This window comes from Chiroxiphia lanceolata, chromosome 18, assembly GCF_009829145.1.
Source record: "Chiroxiphia lanceolata isolate bChiLan1 chromosome 18, bChiLan1.pri, whole genome shotgun sequence".
Taxonomy (NCBI): Eukaryota; Metazoa; Chordata; class Aves; order Passeriformes; family Pipridae; genus Chiroxiphia; species Chiroxiphia lanceolata.
The window spans coordinates 4,722,155-4,738,874 of record NC_045654.1 but is presented as its reverse complement, the minus strand read 5'-3'; the positions used below and the strand labels follow the sequence as shown (position 1 = coordinate 4,738,874).

At 46.6% G+C, this 16,720-nt stretch overlaps 2 protein-coding genes across 13 annotated transcripts in view; one reads left to right on the top strand and one right to left on the bottom strand.

The window, feature by feature from the left end:
* Window positions 1-16,372, top strand: part of PISD (phosphatidylserine decarboxylase) — a 24,035-nt gene extending 7,663 nt beyond the window's left edge. Inside the window, exons 1-10 of one of the 6 annotated variants that reach the window (XM_032705775.1) lie at window positions 2,624-2,686; window positions 2,810-2,880; window positions 6,699-6,919; window positions 6,997-7,113; window positions 9,170-9,335; window positions 11,284-11,520; window positions 11,671-11,809; window positions 12,284-12,430; window positions 13,143-13,303; window positions 13,597-16,372. In XM_032705775.1, coding sequence (XP_032561666.1) covers window positions 6,867-6,919; window positions 6,997-7,113; window positions 9,170-9,335; window positions 11,284-11,520; window positions 11,671-11,809; window positions 12,284-12,430; window positions 13,143-13,303; window positions 13,597-13,821 — 1,245 coding nt within the window. In that variant the 5' untranslated portion in view covers window positions 2,624-2,686; window positions 2,810-2,880; window positions 6,699-6,866 and the 3' untranslated portion in view covers window positions 13,822-16,372. Of the gene's footprint in view, window positions 1-2,622; window positions 2,687-2,809; window positions 2,881-6,698; window positions 7,114-9,169; window positions 9,336-11,283; window positions 11,521-11,670; window positions 11,810-12,283; window positions 12,431-13,142; window positions 13,304-13,596 lie in introns of those variants that run through there. The other 5 variants (XM_032705772.1, XM_032705777.1, XM_032705774.1 and 2 more) reach the window with 5 other exon arrangements.
* The window catches only part of SFI1 (SFI1 centrin binding protein), a 30,046-nt gene continuing 25,140 nt past the window's right edge, over window positions 11,815-16,720 (bottom strand). For 6 of the 7 annotated variants that reach the window (XM_032705730.1, XM_032705732.1, XM_032705733.1 and 3 more), the window contains one exon: window positions 14,845-16,720. In XM_032705730.1, the coding sequence (XP_032561621.1) occupies window positions 16,613-16,720 (108 nt within the window). In that variant the 3' untranslated portion in view covers window positions 14,845-16,612. Of the gene's footprint in view, window positions 13,330-14,844 lie in introns of those variants that run through there. The other variant, XM_032705731.1, reaches the window with a different exon arrangement.

The window sequence follows — 16,720 nt, the reverse complement described above, 5'->3', positions numbered from 1 at the left end:
AAAACAAATATTCTTTTGTTATTGTTCATACTTTTAGGTATGAAATTGGTTATTTCTCTTATTAAATTTGCTTTTTTTTCAGTACTGATATGCTGGTTTCTTATTATTTGGTGAAGCTGTGAGTACTGCTTTTGATGAACCAGCTCTAAAGGATGTGGTTTTTACAGTGGGGAATTACACAAAGAGTTCCAAACTGATAGGCAGAGCCCCAAATGCAGCAGATCCCAGTAGGAGATGCTAACAAGATGTCCCAGTCCTTCCTGACGTGCTTAAGTTCTGTTGAATGCTTCTGTGGGAGGGAAAGGAAGCTTGACAGTTATGAGGAAAAAGAGAAACTGTTCAGACATTGTAAGAAATATTCCAAACAATGGAGGATTCAAGAAAAATAAGAGCTGCATTGTTCCTTTTTATTGAAAAGTGGAGTGTCTTTTTTGCTGACCTATCAATTTCCATTATTCTGGTTTTTTGCATCACTGGAAGCACACTTAGGAACGTGGCAGAGGGGTGTTGCCTTGTTCTTAGGACAGAATAAGCCTTTGCATAGGCAACAAGAGACCAAGTGTGATTGAATGGGCTGTGAAAGAGTAAATACAGAACAGGAAACTGCTGCAGGTGCCTTCCCTGCTGAGGGTGCTGCTCTGAAGTTCTGATTCCACTGTACCAATCTCGTGTTCCTGTGGCAATAAGGACCATCTCCCACCTGCCAGCTCTGTGTGTAAGGCAGGTCCCCTGCTTCTGAGCAGAAGACAGAGATGAAATGGGTAATCCTCACCCTGTTGTGCAGGCAGGGAAGCTGTTCCTGCTGCAGAGATACATGTTGAGATTCTCACAGAGCTGTGCATGGGTTTGGGTTGAATTAGAGTGAGTTACACTTCTGGATAGTTTTGTTTTGCTTGAGATGTATAAAAGAACGGGGGGGGAAAAATCAATCTGGTTCAAGTCAAGTGTCCTTTAAGTTTCTCCACAGGGAAAGACAGAACTATTGTTTCTTCAGCACGGACCTTTTGTTCCTGTAATTTTCTTAGAGACATTATGTTGCTAATAGCTTGAGCTGATTAAGGCCTTAGTGTCTCCTGCTGGGAATACCAGTGGAGATCAGCTTTCATTTAATTAGATGAGGTAGAGCAGAGGGCTTGGAGGGAGACAGGTAGATGTTTATCAGATGGATGGAAGCTTATTGTTCCAAATCCGTGCTGTCACAGAACGTTTCCTGGCTGGGATCTGCATGCTTGGCATGTCATTCATATGCTAACTGGAGGCATTTTGCCTCTCCTCACCTCAGCGTGGGGCAGTTTCGATACAGGATCAAAGAATTACTCTGGGAAACCTTGGCCATAGGGTGAGTTTGGTGGAACAGAGTGACCAGATGAACAAGAGTGTTTCTTTAGAGAGGAACTTCTTGTAGGTGTCCTTTGCTTCCATAGTTTTTCTGTTTTGTGTAAGCAAAAAGCAGCATTTGTTGGAGTGACATGTGCCAGGAAAAGCCCAGTGAACCTGTAGGGAAGTGAGCTGCTGTGACATGGGATAATACAGATGAGGGATTAAATCACAGTTCTGTCCTGTTCCAACTGCAGCTTATTGTCACGGGCCACAGTTTTGGAAAACAGCTTAATACAGCAGGGAAGTGCTTGAGGACAGGTTTAGGATCTTGATTCTCTCAGGGGTAAAAACAACACAGTTTTTCCTACTGATGTCAGAAAGTGCTTGTATTTATGTAAGAGGATACTGGAGCTCTTGGCAATACAATACAGAAAGTGCTTTTTTGGCCCAGGGGAGACATTTAGTATTATGGTAAGAGGTGTGTATCAAGTTCAGGAAAGAGCTAATAAAGGAAGAGTATCTGATTATTTTTTTTAATCCAACATAATCTCCAGTTGGTTGGTCTCTTACTCCTCGTTCTTGCTCTTGGGTTGTGATGTTTGGAGTTTTATTGGAGCAAACATGCAATTACAAAAATCTTCTTATAGAGTGACCCAAGGCCCACAACAAAGGTGGTCAGAAAATGTTCAAAGTGGTGACATTTCGACAGCATCAAAATGTGTGAAGGGTGTGATTGTGCAAATGTTTTTCTCAGCTGTACTGGAAAATTGAACCTAGTAAAATCAGTTGGGTTTTTTTTTTTTTTTTTTTTTTAATCTGACCAGTGGGGTTGCTTTTGACTAGATGGGTCTATTCTATCTCGTGCAACTTCCTGAGCATCTTGTGGGATTATGGAGCGATTTAACCTGAGCGTTCCGGGAGCAGTTTATGAGTCGGCAGCACACTTTGCTGCTTTGGCTGCCGCTGCCTGTGTGGGATTGTGTTGCCGCGCTGGGACACGCGGTGGGAAGCGCTCTCGGGAGCTGTGCGATGTACAGCACCCGCACCGCTGCCTTGTTCCCAGACACAGCCGCTTTCCCGCTGTCCGGGCCAGCGGCTGATGACGGGCCCTCCTTGTCCCCGACCCTCGCTGTGCAGCCCCTTGTTCCGCGGGTGCTGCCGTGTCCCGGTGCCCTCCGGGCTCTTCCTTTTCGGTTCTCCTGCCCTGGCCCCTCCTCCGAAGGGGCCGGGGCCCTGCGGGCAGGGCTGGGGCGAGGCGGGGCAGGGCCGGCCCCGCCGCTTCCTTAAGGCGAGGACGGGACGGGCCGGGCCGGGAGCGAGCGGAGCGCGGGTGGCGGGTCGGGGGACCCTGTGCCGTCGCCGGGAGGTAGGTGGGGACCTGCAGCCGCCCTGCGCTGCCTTGCCTGGGGCAGAAGGGGCCCCGGGGGCGGCGGGAGGGGGGATTCGCATTCCGCTGCTTTGTTCACGTGTCTGAAAACTGCTTTGGAAGGAGGGGTCGGTGCCGCGTTTCGGCGGTTGGAGGCGAAAAGGCGAGACGGAGGAGACCTCCCTGGGCATCAGGTAAGGGCTGCGGGACCGCAGGGCAGATGTGCGAGGGCTGGCGGCCAAGCGTGATTCACCGCCGGTCTGTGGCCTGTTGGAAGTTTCAGGAGAGATGTTCCAAAGTCTCGTCTCTCCCATGAGTAATCCCTGAGTAGATGTAAAGAGAATGAGTCTCCTGAACCTGCCGTATCTGAGTCCAGAGTCCCGCGGGGAGGGCGGGGGGCGAGGAGCCGCCGCAGCCTTTGCGCAGCTTCCGCCGGGCGCTGCTCCGTGCGGAGGATGGAGCGCGGCTGCTGCTTCCTTCGGAGAGCCTGTGCGGAACCGAGAGCTGGCTCTGCTGACATCTTAGGCTAAAATAACGGGGGGGGGAGTGCTGGGGGTGGTGTTCAAGACCATGAATCGGAAATTATTACTACAAAGTATTAAAAGGGTGCCATCAATTTTCATGTCGCTTCTTGTTTCACAGAAGAGATCTTTGCGACTCTAGAACAGGCTCTTTGCACAGAATTCAGGTCCCGGTCCCGTTGGCTCTTCCCGGAGAGCCGGGAGCCAAGGCGCTGCCCGGCAATCCCGGCCCTTGGCTCGGAGAGCGCTCAGGTTTCCCGGCAGCATCAGGGCAGTTCTGTTGTGCTCTCGGCGTTCAGGAGCCTCCTGACTGGGGTGTGGAGCATCCGGCGTTCTCCTGCTGGGCTGGCTCCGGACGAGGTTGGGTGGGAGCAGGGACGACGTGTCTGGAGTTAAACAGTCACTGCTGGGAAAGGAACGGGACCTTTAACAAACGGTCAGCGAGGGCTTCGCCCCTCAGTACAAGACCGTATTTTTGCTGGCGCTTGAATACAACATTGGGATGCTTTCCATGCATTTTTTAAACAGTAGTTCTGTTACCAAATGTAGAAAGTATGACCAGCGGGCTTTGAGTGTCCCCGACCGGCGCATTCCAAGCCTAATGATTCATGCCTGCAGTTAAACCGAGGCTGCAGGTTTGAAGTTCAGTTGCATATTAGTCTTTCTTGCAATTACCTTGCTGATTTTTAAAACTTGAGGGAAGGGCTTGAGGTGGTAATGACGAGTAATTAAATGAGGTCACTGGATTTGACACTCATTTGAGCTGACAGAGCAGAACAGTGTTGCATAGCTGGCAGATTAGCAGTTCTACATGAGATAATAATTCTCCAGGGATTGATACCTGCTGGTAACTGCTGCCTCATTTACCTAACGGGGATTCTGGAGTAATTCAGATGGGTGGGGGAGTTTGGTGCTGGTGTCCAACCTCCTACAAACTGACAACTGTAAGATTCTGCTGTAAACTGATGACAAGCTTTGGGCACTGCCTGCATCCTGAGAGGTCCAGCTGTTGAGATGCCATTCTGTGAGTTCCTCTGTCATAAGCTGATTGATGACCAATTCTTGTTCCTTTCCCCATGGAAAGCAGGTAAACTCAGTGTGGGCTTTTCCTTTCAGCCTTCTTACCCTGTAGGAACTGCACGCTGCTTCTGGGGCAGCCACAGCAGGGATGGCATCTTGCCACGTGTGTCAGCATTTCAGCAGGACTCAGGCACTGGCATCCTGGTGAATGTAATGGGGGCAGTAGAACAGAACTTAAGAGAAACTTCTCACTCAGCTGAGCTCGGATTTTTTAAGAAGTGGAGAAGAAAAAGCTTTTCATAGCAGTGATTCTCCCTGGAAAGGAATCTCTCTTGCACTTTGCTTTGGACTGAAGTGTGGTACTTCCCACTGCATTGGGCTGCAGAACATTTCAGTGCCTGTTTTTAGGGAGCAGGTCAGGCACTGAGCTTCTTCCATGCTTTCACAGAATCAGGCTTATTCAGTCTAGAATATAATAGTTGCTTGAAAATGTTTGGGGGGGTAAGATAGAATTTTATTGAAAAAGCTTTCCTAAAAGGGAAGAGTACTGAAGGCAGTGTAGATAAGGCTTGTGTTTGCTCTGCTGCCTCTGTGCAGAGTCCTGCAAGGGTGAAGGTCTGCATGGAGGAGGTGGGATTGGGAGCAGGGTGCCAGCCCAGCTGTGGGCTGGGGACTCTGCTGCTCCTGCCCTGTTCCACCAGTGCCAAACAAAGTCTCTCCCCACAATTCAGTGAATGCGCGTGTTCAGTGTGAAAATGATTTTCATCTTGGCCTGATGAAGTGTCTTCTGAAACAATGTTGTCAAGTTAGCTTGTTGCTGTTTAAAATGAAGTATTTAGTGGTGGTAGTTTCTGATGTTCCTGGTGAATCAAGAGAAATAGCTCCCCTGTGCTCCTCCTTGCTTTTCTTTGGATTTTGGTGGGATTTTTGGTAACTACTTCCATCATTTTACTAGACAGATGGCTTCGTTTTTGTTGTGTAGGAGTTTCTTGTGCCAGCCAGAGAAAGACTGAATGATATTTTAAATAGGAAAACAAAAAGAGTTGGCACGGGGCTCAGGGAGGAAGGAGTATGTTTTGAGTGCTCTCAGTTAATCTTAAATTTGCCTTCTTTCAATTAGCTGCCTTTTTTTATAATATGCAATTGTTAAAATTCATCTTGAACAACAACACAGGTCTTACAGAATACCACAGAGCAGTTTTCTTCCTGAAAAAAATACTCTAATGCAGGGTCTCCAGAGGTGTTTCTAGGGTGTATCTGTAATATTTGGAGTTGAAGGCCAATCAAAATACACAATTACTGCTAGAATATTTTCCTTTTGAGGCGTGAGTGGGATGCCATTAGCTAGTTAATTCTAGCTTTTCCTTCTGGTCCTCCCACCACTCCTGCCTTATCCCTAATACAATACAACCTTTTCCCTCAATCAGAGCAGCAGTGCTCTTTTTGATCTACCCTCTTAGGCACACAGCTTTCATGGTGCTTAGAAAGCTTTGGAAACAAGGCATTGTTTTGTTTTGTTTTAAGCCCAGACTTCAGCAGAAAACCAAAGTGAAATGGAGCCATTAGAGACTTAGCCCTGAAATTGTTCTGGGTAGTTAGTTTAATCTTGAGGTGAGATGTAGCTACCTGACTTCTACTTTCTGAACCAGGGGGCTGGTTTCAGGCTCCCTTAACAATCCAAATCCAGTCACAGGAGAAGCAGAAAATCTCTGTTTTGAGATGTGGTCTGCAGGGTCAAAGAGGGAAATTTCTTTATGTACATTTAGAATGCTCAGATAGAAACACTGTCTTTAAAAACCTAAACAGCTTCCTTTACTCCTCTTTTGTGTTTTATTTCTACTGGGCATAAAACAGTGACAGTGACAGTGCTGAGAGTCACATAATAGACACATAACTCTATACCCAGTTCTCAAGCTGGCCCTAAGACTGGCTTGGTTTGTATGGATCTGGTTGTTTGTATTCTGTTGTAGAAGAATGCCCTTTACCTGCTCCCTGTGTGAGGCTTTTGGAATGAAAAAAGACTTCAGGAGGTGGATGTTTGTGCCTGGCAAGGGTTGTAAGATAGAGGGCCATTCTTTTCCTTTCTGTTTCCTTCCCGAGCTGGACACTCAGGGCAGGGAAGGATTTTTGGTGCCCATCAGTCCAGAACTCTTTCAGCGGGAGCTGCTGCACTGCAGAACTGGAGCTGGGGGTTGTCTCCTCCTCCTCTCCGCCCCATTCCTCCTCCCAGCCTCGCGTTCAGGCTGCGCTGGGATGAGCTGTGCGAGCCCAGCTGGCTGCTCCCCTCACTGGTGCGTTGCTGCCCAGCAGGCCGGGACTGCAGGGGGCTTTTGGGCGAGTTGGTTTCAATGGCCACCCCGACTAGTGAGAAGCAAGGACTGCTCATATGGACAGCTCGCCTTTGTCTTGTGCAGAGTCGGCTTTGTAGTGGGATGTTGAAATATGACACGATGCCTGTTTGTTTGCAATAGCTGCAACCCTCGTAGCAGAGATTCAAGTGGGAAACAGAGAGGGAATCCAGAGACAAACCAGCGGGGGATTTAGGAACTGTGACGCCGTGTCCTCTCTCCTGTGCCGGAGCAAGCAAAGGAAAGAGAGGTAGAGGAAAAAAGACTGAGCCTTACAACAGCCGTCACCTGATGATGTGTCAGTCAAACACCCTGCAGGGACCAGATCTGCACACAGGGAAATGGTGAGATGCTATAAAGCTTTATCTAACCCTCCACCCTCTTGCTACAACCTCCACAAAGTTAAAATCCATGTCCGGAGGCTGCGTTCAGGGAACGGCGGCAGCAGCAGCTGTGCCGGGGACCAGCACCCACAGCTGGAGAGCCCAGGCCCGACTGGCTCTGCCGGTGGGACACCAAGTAGGAGAACTCGTTTCAGGTACTGTTCAGTGTTTTGTGCTTTGCAGGACTGGTGACTGAGGGGGAGGGAGGCCGGGAGGGTGTCTGGGCAGGAGGAGCGGGAGCCATCTGCGAAGCTTTTGTTTGGCCTAATTACTATAAAGCTCCTTATGCGCTGCCGGCAGAGAAGGGCAGGCTGTTCCACGGCAAGGGGGATGAGGAGACTTTCATTCCTTTCCTTTCTCCTCTCCATCACTAGGAGAATGGAAAAATTAGTTGAGGGGCCGCTCTGAAACCAGGCCAAGGCAGTGAGAAGCCCGAGGGCTCCGGAGCGATGCAGCTCTGCAGGGATTGGTCCAGGAGCGACTGCAGTGAAGGGGGGGAGAGCAGCAGGAGGGGGACCCAGCCCGGCTCCCGGCCCGCCAGCCCTGGCAGGCTGGGGGGGGTTAGGATGGGAGGAAGAATGTGAAGTGTCCCTTCCTATTCCCATGGCAGTCCCACCTCCTGCTGAGAAGCGGCTTTAACTGTGCTGAGACAACACTTGGCTCGGGGCTCTTTTTACCCTTTGCATTGTGATGCACAGATTATTTATTAATTCTTGGGGGGAAAGAAGTTGTGTTCACTGCAGAAAAAAATCTCTGAGCCAAAGGCACCATCTTGCATCCCAGAGTGGTGACAGTCATACCTGCCTGCATGGTATTTTAATTCTGGTCCAAGTTCTGGAAAGAACGGGTTGGCAAGAAAATCCTTTAAATTCTCAGCTTCTTTCCATCTTGGAAGGACATAGGCACTATGTTTGTAGTTCACCCTTCATGTCACAGAATGCCTTGAGAGAGGGAGCTGTTGGGAGCAGCTAGGCCATCACACTCGAGTTTGTGAGGGCACATCACCGTGTCCCAGCTGCAGGGGAACAGTGTACTAGCCAGGAGTTCAGTCAGTGCCAGGTTTGAATAGTTTGCCCTCAGGTGAGCAGACTTCCATTTGATAATGTAACCTTGGAAGTGCCAATGGTTTCTTCATGAGAAGAAGCCAAAGAATAAATGGGGACCTGAAGGGCCTTGCATCCAGACCTCCTGCAAGGGCCTGAGCTGAGGCCTGTGATGGGCTCTAATAAGCTGAGTAGCTTTTCCCCCTGAGAGTTATAAGGTCAACTTCTCCCCATAGCCACTTGTGCAAAAGGAGACCCCTCTCAGGACATCTATGTGACAAAAAATCAGAGATGCAGTTGGTTCTGAGGCAGAGGAGTTGGTTATTGGGCTATGGAGACCAGATTGTCTTGCAGCAGTAGCAAAATTGGCTTTGTCCATACATTCCCTGTTCACAACCAGGGTACTAAAAGAAGGTTTGTAAATTGTATTAACTATCTCAGGAGTGCCACTCCTGTTGTTTCTCAAGTACTTGTTTCCTAAAGTTAGTGAGTGACCACCAGGTCTGTAAATTTGACTCCAGCATCCCTTGGGATATAAAATATAACTTGAGGCACAATCTAGTCAATGTGCCTTCAATGCACGAACCCTCTGAGGGACCTCAGTTTATTAGGTTTCAAAGATTTCTTTCATCAAAATATCTGTTCTTTCCATAAAATTGTCCCTTTGTAGAGTTGTTGAAGTCCCAGCATCACAGGTTCCCAGCTTTTAGAATATTGTTTGCTGCCCACTTTGGCTATCCAACAGCTGGAGCAGTTGCAAGAAATGTTTTCTGGGGTTGTATCTTCTGATATTTGGAAGAAGCACCTTTGTACTTTGTTATTTCCTTAAATTCTCATGTTGTTATTTCGACGAATCACCTGTAACTTAGTTCTCAAATGCCACCTGCAAGTGGTCTTGCCTTTCGTTTTTGAGGGTGTTATTCCTAAAATGTGACCTGTGCAGTGAACACCATCTTTTGGAGAGAGGATTTTTCTTCTTTTGGGCTTTTTTAGATAAACTGTTCATCTGTTTTGGGAAGGCAAAGAACTGATCAAAATAAAGGAGTAGAGACTTGCAGAATCAATGTTTAAGTAACGTTTAGCAGGAATAAGTCGTGCCCAGCTGCCAGGAGCTGGTGGCTCTGCAGCTGAGATGCCTGACCCTCTGCTGTTGTGTGTAATTTTTCAGGTTGCAATTCCCCCAGCTGGCCCTGAGGCGGAGGTTGGGCCAGCTGAGCTGTATGTCTAGGCCTGCTCTGAAACTCCGTTCTTGGCCTCTGACTATTCTCTATTACCTTCTGCCTTTCGGTGCCCTTAAACCCCTGACCAGAGTGGGATGGAGGCCCATGAGCAGGGTAAGTGTGAGCAGGTCTCTGCGCGTCGGGGCTGAGCTGGGTGTGCTGCAGGCAGCACCTGGGGGAGAATTCCTTCAGTTAGGGCAGCCTGGTGATGACTGGTGTGAAAGCAGAGATGCAGTTCATGTTTCTATTCAGTTCTTACTGTTCATAGGTGTGCTGACTAATTGCTTCACAGACAAGTGACTTTTTCAGCAGCAGAGAATTTGTCCTGTAACAGTCAGGGAAAAAATCAACAGAAGCTTTTGAATGAATTCAGTCACCTCACAGGTTCAGGGCTAGGACAAGGCAGACCAAACCTCTTGGCAAGTTCCCTTTCCTGGCCACGTTGGAATGGTCTCTTGCTTTCTGTTATTTTTGCACAGGGAGGGTTTGTTCCTCAAGTTCCTCGAACGTTTGTAATCCAGCCTGTCGAGATGATGTGCAGAGCTCTGCTGTGACGCTGCTGAGAGCAGGGCGTGGGTGCCTTGCACGTGGTTATTCTCCCCACAAATCATGCCATTTCAGAATGCAACAACCACACAAATATTTTGATTGAAAACTGCAACAGAATTGCCATTCTTAAGACTATTTCATTGAACAGCTGTTCTGTTTGATCCCATGAACTTGAAAACAAGGTTCTTTGGAAGAGAAGGGGTTATTAGGAAATAGCACTTTTGACAATTTGTGTGATTTTATAGTTCTATCTGCATATTCTCTGTGTTGGTGGAAAACAGCAAAATTTATTTTAGAAATTAACACTGTATAAGGTCAGCTTATAAACCCCAAGGTACTGTTTATTTAGAAGGGTTTTATCTGAAGTAAGATTAGGTTGGTGTTTTCATTCTGAAATATCACTCTATGTACATGGGATGGTGATTTATAAGTGAAATCTTAATTTGCTGTATTTTATATGATGGACAGGCTCTGAGTCAGTGTGTTCTGTCTGTGTTTATGGCTGTATTTTGCAAGACTTAATTATGAAGGATATGATTAACATTAAGAATAAATGATGACTCTCACTAAGAAAAAAAGCCAACAACTTTTAGCTCAGCTGAATGTAGCTGAGCTGTACTGTTCAAAAACACAGCACCAGAGTCAGCAGACCACCAGTTCTTTTCCAAAACTGGTTTCAGAGTGTTCAGTTCCTTTGGTTCACATCCTCCAGCCTTGCCCAATTACATCATGGCCATGTGAGCTTTTTGGCTGACAGGAAGTACCACAAACCCCAGAAGAGTTGTCTGCTGGAATTATCAACAAGAAGTTGCTGTCATCTGTCCACTTACATCAACAGCAGATACCTCTTGCCAAGTTCATTTCATCTGTTTTCCTTGCTACTAAAACTCAGGCTTACTGTAAGTCCAAAGGTATATTTCTACAGAAATAAAGGCATTTAATACTCTTGCAATTAGCAACTCCTGTTGTCATGAGAGGAGTAAGGCTGGTGTAAGTTTATGCCAGGGTAGCTGCATCCATTGGGTGCATTTCTTCGATGGGACTGGTGTCATTGGAGCAGCACAACATCCAGGACTGGGATGTGGGAAACACCCTCATAGTAAATGCACCTGAGGAGCAGGTCATCAAACACTGGGACATTATTTTTCAGTCAGTTTGCATTTGGTTATTCACAAAAATTTGGTAATTAAACCTTTCTGATTAACATTCTACTAGAATATGTGCAATGTCTCTTTTTTTCTCTAAGCCCCACATGGGCAGCTTCCAGTAACTTGAATGTGGAGCTTCAGCCTGCAGGGCAGTGGGAATTCTGTCTTCAGTGTAAGGTTATAGTAATTTTCATGCTGTCCCTTCTCTGCCCTCCCCAGCATGGAGGCAGTGAGGATGAAGCCCAGTGTTCATTTTTTGCTGACTTGAAGGCCACCTGGTGCGTGGTGTAACCCACAGTTCAAGGGAGGGTTTGCAGGAAGTGTGGGGAGAAGCACTCAGTGACCCGGTGCCGTTCTTCCCTCAGGTTGCCCTGTACAAGTCGGTACCAACTCGGCTGCTCTCGCGGGCCTGGGGTCGCCTGAACCAGGTGGAGTTGCCCACGTGGCTCCGTAAGCCCGTGTACAGCCTGTACATCTGGACCTTCGGGGTGAACATGAAGGAGGCGGCTGTGGAGGATCTGCACCACTACAGGAACCTCAGCGAGTTCTTCCGCAGGAAGCTGAAGCCGCAAGCGCGGCCGGTGTGCGGCGTGCACAGCGTGGTGAGTGAGGGAGGGCTCTGCACAGCATGGTGAGTGAGGGAGGGCTCTGCACAGCTCTGCCAGCTCCCCTCACCCCCAGGGGAACAGCACTGCTTCAGGAGGAAGGAAGGAAGGAACTAATGTGTTTTCATTTCTTTCCCCTCACTGTAGATTAGTCCCTCTGATGGAAAGATCCTGAATTTCGGGCAGGTAAAAAACTGTGAAGTGGAGCAAGTAAAAGGGGTCACTTATTCTCTGGAGTCTTTCTTGGGACCTCGTGTCTCGACAGAGGAACTGCATTTTAGTCAGGGTGAGTTCTGTGTCAGTTCTGCATTTATTCTGCTCTGCCCTTTCTGTGTTCTTGGAGATCATGAGAAATCACTTTTCCTCCCCCTTCTCTTTCTTGCATTGTCAGGAACAAAAGCAGGTCTGATTTCTGGGGTTTTTTTGGGGGGGGTGAACATGTCACTGTTTTAGTTCTTCTCTTTCTCATCAGTGGCTTTATATTGTTGTGCCAGACTCATTCTGATTATATGAATTTAATTGCTTGGTTCCTACCCTTGACTCCCAAGTTCTGTTACTGTGCTGATGCTGGAGCACTCCTGCTGTCACACTAAAACAGGCCCAAGCACCTGGACACCAAAAACTCTATAAGCTCCCCCTTAAAAAGATTTATGCTCAAGCACTGACCCTCTAATGACTGGCTGGTGCTATTACTGCTCTGCTTCACCAGCACTGAGAGAAGAGTATCTTTAACCCCTTCCTTTCCCTGCTTTCTCTGCAGCCCCACCTGGTAACTCTTTTCAGCAACAACTGGTCACCAAAGAGGGGAATGAGCTGTACCACTGTGTGATCTACCTTGCTCCAGGGGACTATCACTGCTTCCACTCGCCCACCGACTGGACAGTGTCGCACCGACGGCATTTCCCAGGTTGGTTTTGTTCCTGGGAAGCAGCTCTGGAGGGAAGCACTGGTATGGCCACTGCTGAATGACACAGCAGTGCAGCAGTTGTGCAGACATATGATAGATAATGGCAGCAAAGTGATTTGTCACAAATCACTGGTGTGCTTTACCAGGACAAGTCACATATAAATGGAGCAAACAGTAATATTGTGTTCAAGCTCTTTGAGTTCTTTGAAGTACCTGACCTGATTTGTTCCCAAACAGTTTCTTCAGAAAGAAATACAGATAGTTCTGTATTACCTGAAATACAGATAGTTCTGCAGATCACACCAGACAGTAGCCTAAAGTGTGATCTCTGCTTGTGCTTGGCAGAGAAAATGCAACTAAACAGTTGCACTGCTGGAGCTGGGATTGGAGGTTTTGCAGACCATCATACTCTAGTTAAGCAGATAAAAACATTTTACGTCTTGGTGCGTGGCAAAAACCTAAGTATTTGGATTGGGTTTCAAACACCCTGAGAGGGAGACATGACCTGCCACACACATCCTTCTGTGACCCCTTTGTTTTCACCACAGCCTTCTCTTTCATTCACTCTGCCAAGCATTTGCCTCTCTTCCTACAAACAAGTGACAGTTGTTTACTGGATCAGCTACACTTGTACTGAAAACACCATTTGGGTGGCATTACAATGCTGCTACAAACCAGACAACCTAACCTGAATATTTTCTCACTTCTCCAGGCTCTCTGATGTCTGTGAATCCCGGAGTTGCTCGCTGGATCAAGGAGCTGTTCTGCCACAACGAGCGGGTTGTCCTTACAGGTGACTGGAAGCACGGCTTCTTCTCACTGACAGCTGTAGGGGCGACAAACGTGGGCTCCATCCGCATCTACTTCGACCAGGTGAGCAGGGCTGTAACAGCAGCTTTCTGGGTTGGATGGTTGAGGTTGGCACAGCATAACAGAATTACAAAAAAAAAAACACCACCTTATTACCCTGAAATTAGGGTGTTTCTCGTACTGATATTCTAAGACTGATTTAAACATCATCGCCAGTATAGACTATTTTTTTAGTATTTCTATTGCACCTTTGAATTGTGAGTTCTTGCATTGAAAATGCCTGAGCATGTACAGTCTGCAGCTGTGGTAATGAACACTGAAATCCTCAAGTAACAGTTTCTTCCTTCTCTGTACAGGACTTGCACACCAACAGTCCAAGTTACTCTAAAGGTTCCTACAATGACTTCAGCTTCATATCCAACAACAACAAGGAGGGAATCCCCATGAGGAAAGGGGAACATTTAGGGGAATTTAATTTAGGCTCCACAATTGTCCTAATCTTTGAGGCACCCAAGGACTTCAAATTCAACCTCAAAGCCGGACAGAAAATCCGCTTTGGAGAAGCACTGGGCTCTCTATAGAAACTGTCTCAGCAAGAAGATTTTCTATACAAAGGGACTCTTTTCACACCACTGTTTCACTTTACAAGTCCTTATCACTCAGCAGGACCTGGGTGAGCAGAAGAGAAGATGTCAGTGCTGTGTTAACCTTGAGAGTATTTGCTCTACATTTACCTGCTGCTGAATGTAGAAACTGAATTGAGTGATCATGGATGTATCAGGTACAGCTGCCTTTAAAGATGTTGCCCATGGAGGTTTCTGTCCCAGCCTGTGCCTGTGTTGTTTCATGTTCTCCCCTCAATGTGCCGCAGGATAATTATGTTCTTAAGTCCCTTTTAAGCCTTCTGAGGTTGTGCAGGTGCACTGGGGAGGGGTGGAGATTACCTGTGTTTAAAGGGACACTGACAGGCTCAGTCTCAGACCTTGTACTTTATAGCTGCAATATTTGTTTTTCAGACCTTGAGTAAAGAATACGTTCTCATATTTATTTTGTTCTAAGAAACTCTGCTGAAATTGTCAAATAAAGACAGCCTGTGAGTGCACACAGAGCCAAACAGTGAGACTGGCTGGTGTGGCTTCACAGCCCAAACAAAGCAACACGTGCAACAGAGCATCAGTAGAAAGAATTACACTCAGCCAGGTTTTCTGCTGTTGAACTGGACAACTCCAGTTCTTTTGCCTGACATTGTCCCTTTAAAAATGGACTTTGCACTGTATTTTAAACCTGAAAACACTGTGTCTACATTCCAGACAACGGCTCTTGTCATCTTAGGATTTTCTTTTAAAAAACAAACCCAGACAGAGGTGTGTGTACTATTCCTAATCCATGGGTTTATTTTGCTACTCCAGGCCTTAAAGTTTTTGTCTGTATGAGGGACAGTTACTTCACCTCTTGGATTATGGAGTTAGAAGACACAGGGAATGTTTTTCTTATGTGATGTGATAGTAACTAAAATATGTTTTACTTTCTGCTATGTATCTTCATTATTGCTTTGTCACTAAATTATTGAAGAATTAATTTCTCTATTATAGAACAGCTTCAGATACTTCAGGACCAGTTTTTATTGCTCAGAGTGAAATGCCCTATGCACTGACTGTGTTTACAAACATTATGGCTCTTTGAAGAAATCTCACGTTGCCTCCCAGGTGCCAACCCGGCCCTCCCTTGACTGGCAACAATTTCATCTTACTCAAAATATAAAAAAAACCCACACTGGCTCTAACTTATGCCCTCATACTTAATGCTAGGAATGTGCTGGGGGCTGAAAGCTCTGTGCTGAAGCTTCATCCACAGTAAAATTTTAGAGTTCATGTCAAGAAGAGTTAAAATCTCACACCTTGGATCTGCTGCAGGTGGCACTATGTGGTGCTGACAGAAACCACTGCCAGAGTGAAGAGGAATTGAGTTTTAAAGCCATGTATCAGTTGTTTTTAGAGAATAAACTGTTTCAGGTCCCAGCACTCAAACATTTAGAACTGATTGTGCTGTCCAGAGCTTGTTGGAGTGGACATGCTTATGAAACCTGCCTTTCTGCTTTCTGAAAGATTTCTCATATTACTTCCTTGCTTGAGCTACTTTTCTGCTACTTCAAGGAGATAGGCTTTGACCAGCTCTGATCTCCTAAAGAAACCCTTATCTTCTTTGTATGCACTGCAGAAAATAGAATATAATTTTGTTGTACAAATGTCCAGTTTGCCAAGTCCTGTATGCTTAGCTTGTCATCAGGGAGGAAGGGATGATGAACTGCCTCTAAGTGATGTAGCCCAGCCCTGGGTCAGGTGATGGTGGTGGCTGTTTGGGTGACAAGCAGGAGAAAATTCATTTGGCTCCAGGAGTCAGTGTTTCCTCACTTCACACAGGGAGGAGTTTGAAAGCTTGAAGTGGCTCTCAGCCACCTATCTTGTTAAACTTCTTGGCATTAGCAAGTTTACTCCTGCAGCAGTATAGTACCAGATGCAAGGGTTTTTTTTAAACCTTTGAGAGTGAGAAAAGAGTAAGTCAAATATCAACCCCAAGAGGATAAAGTTAAGGTGAGATTTTTGATTAAACTTCAATGTTGTGTTAACAGTAGAAAGCAAATTTGTTCCAGTGGATGAGAAAAAAAGACAAGTGAATCTTTTCCCCCTTTTCCATTGGGGCCTTTGGCACCCAGACACAGCCAAAGGAAATTTAAGCTTTAATTTCTTCCTACTCAGCATCATCATCCACAGTATCTGAAGGTTACTGTTAGCCTGTGATGGAGGATGGGTTACTTGATGTTTGCTTTATTAAAAAGCTCAGAAGGAGGAGAGGATCCAGCAATTGGCTGTTTTTAGGATGGTTTTAATACTGTGCAGAGCGAGCTAATAACTCAGCATTGCTTGTGATGCAGGGCCAGCAACACACCCAGAACTGAAAGCAAAGTTGCTCGAGGGTACTGATAATGCTGTGAATTTCTCCTGCCTGGAGAATCCATTTAATTCAACTGTATCAGTAGCACGGTATTTTTGTATGTCAAAGTGTATGACTTACTGACATGAACTCATTTAATTGCAAACATTTTGAAATAAAGAGTCTTATCTGTGTTGCTTATCTTTCTGGCAGGGTAACCCTAAACTAGGTATTGCAAGTGCAGCATGAGGTAGATGTAGCTCCAGTGTGGTTTTTAATCAGCTTTTGTAACAACAAAACAAGCAAAACCATTTTCACTTAATTTATCAAATATAAATGCTGTACGTAGAACTAAGTGAATGTACACATCTCTTCCATCCTCCCCTGCTATCAAAGGGGCAAAAAGTCCTACCCCTGAGCTGGAAAGTTGGATCAGAGGCATTATAGATCCAGGGCAAGCTGGATCTCCTGCAGGCGGGTGAGCAGGCTCTGCACGCGCTGTCTGTCCGTCAGCTGGGCTGCACTCAGGGTGTGGATCCTCCCCTGCAG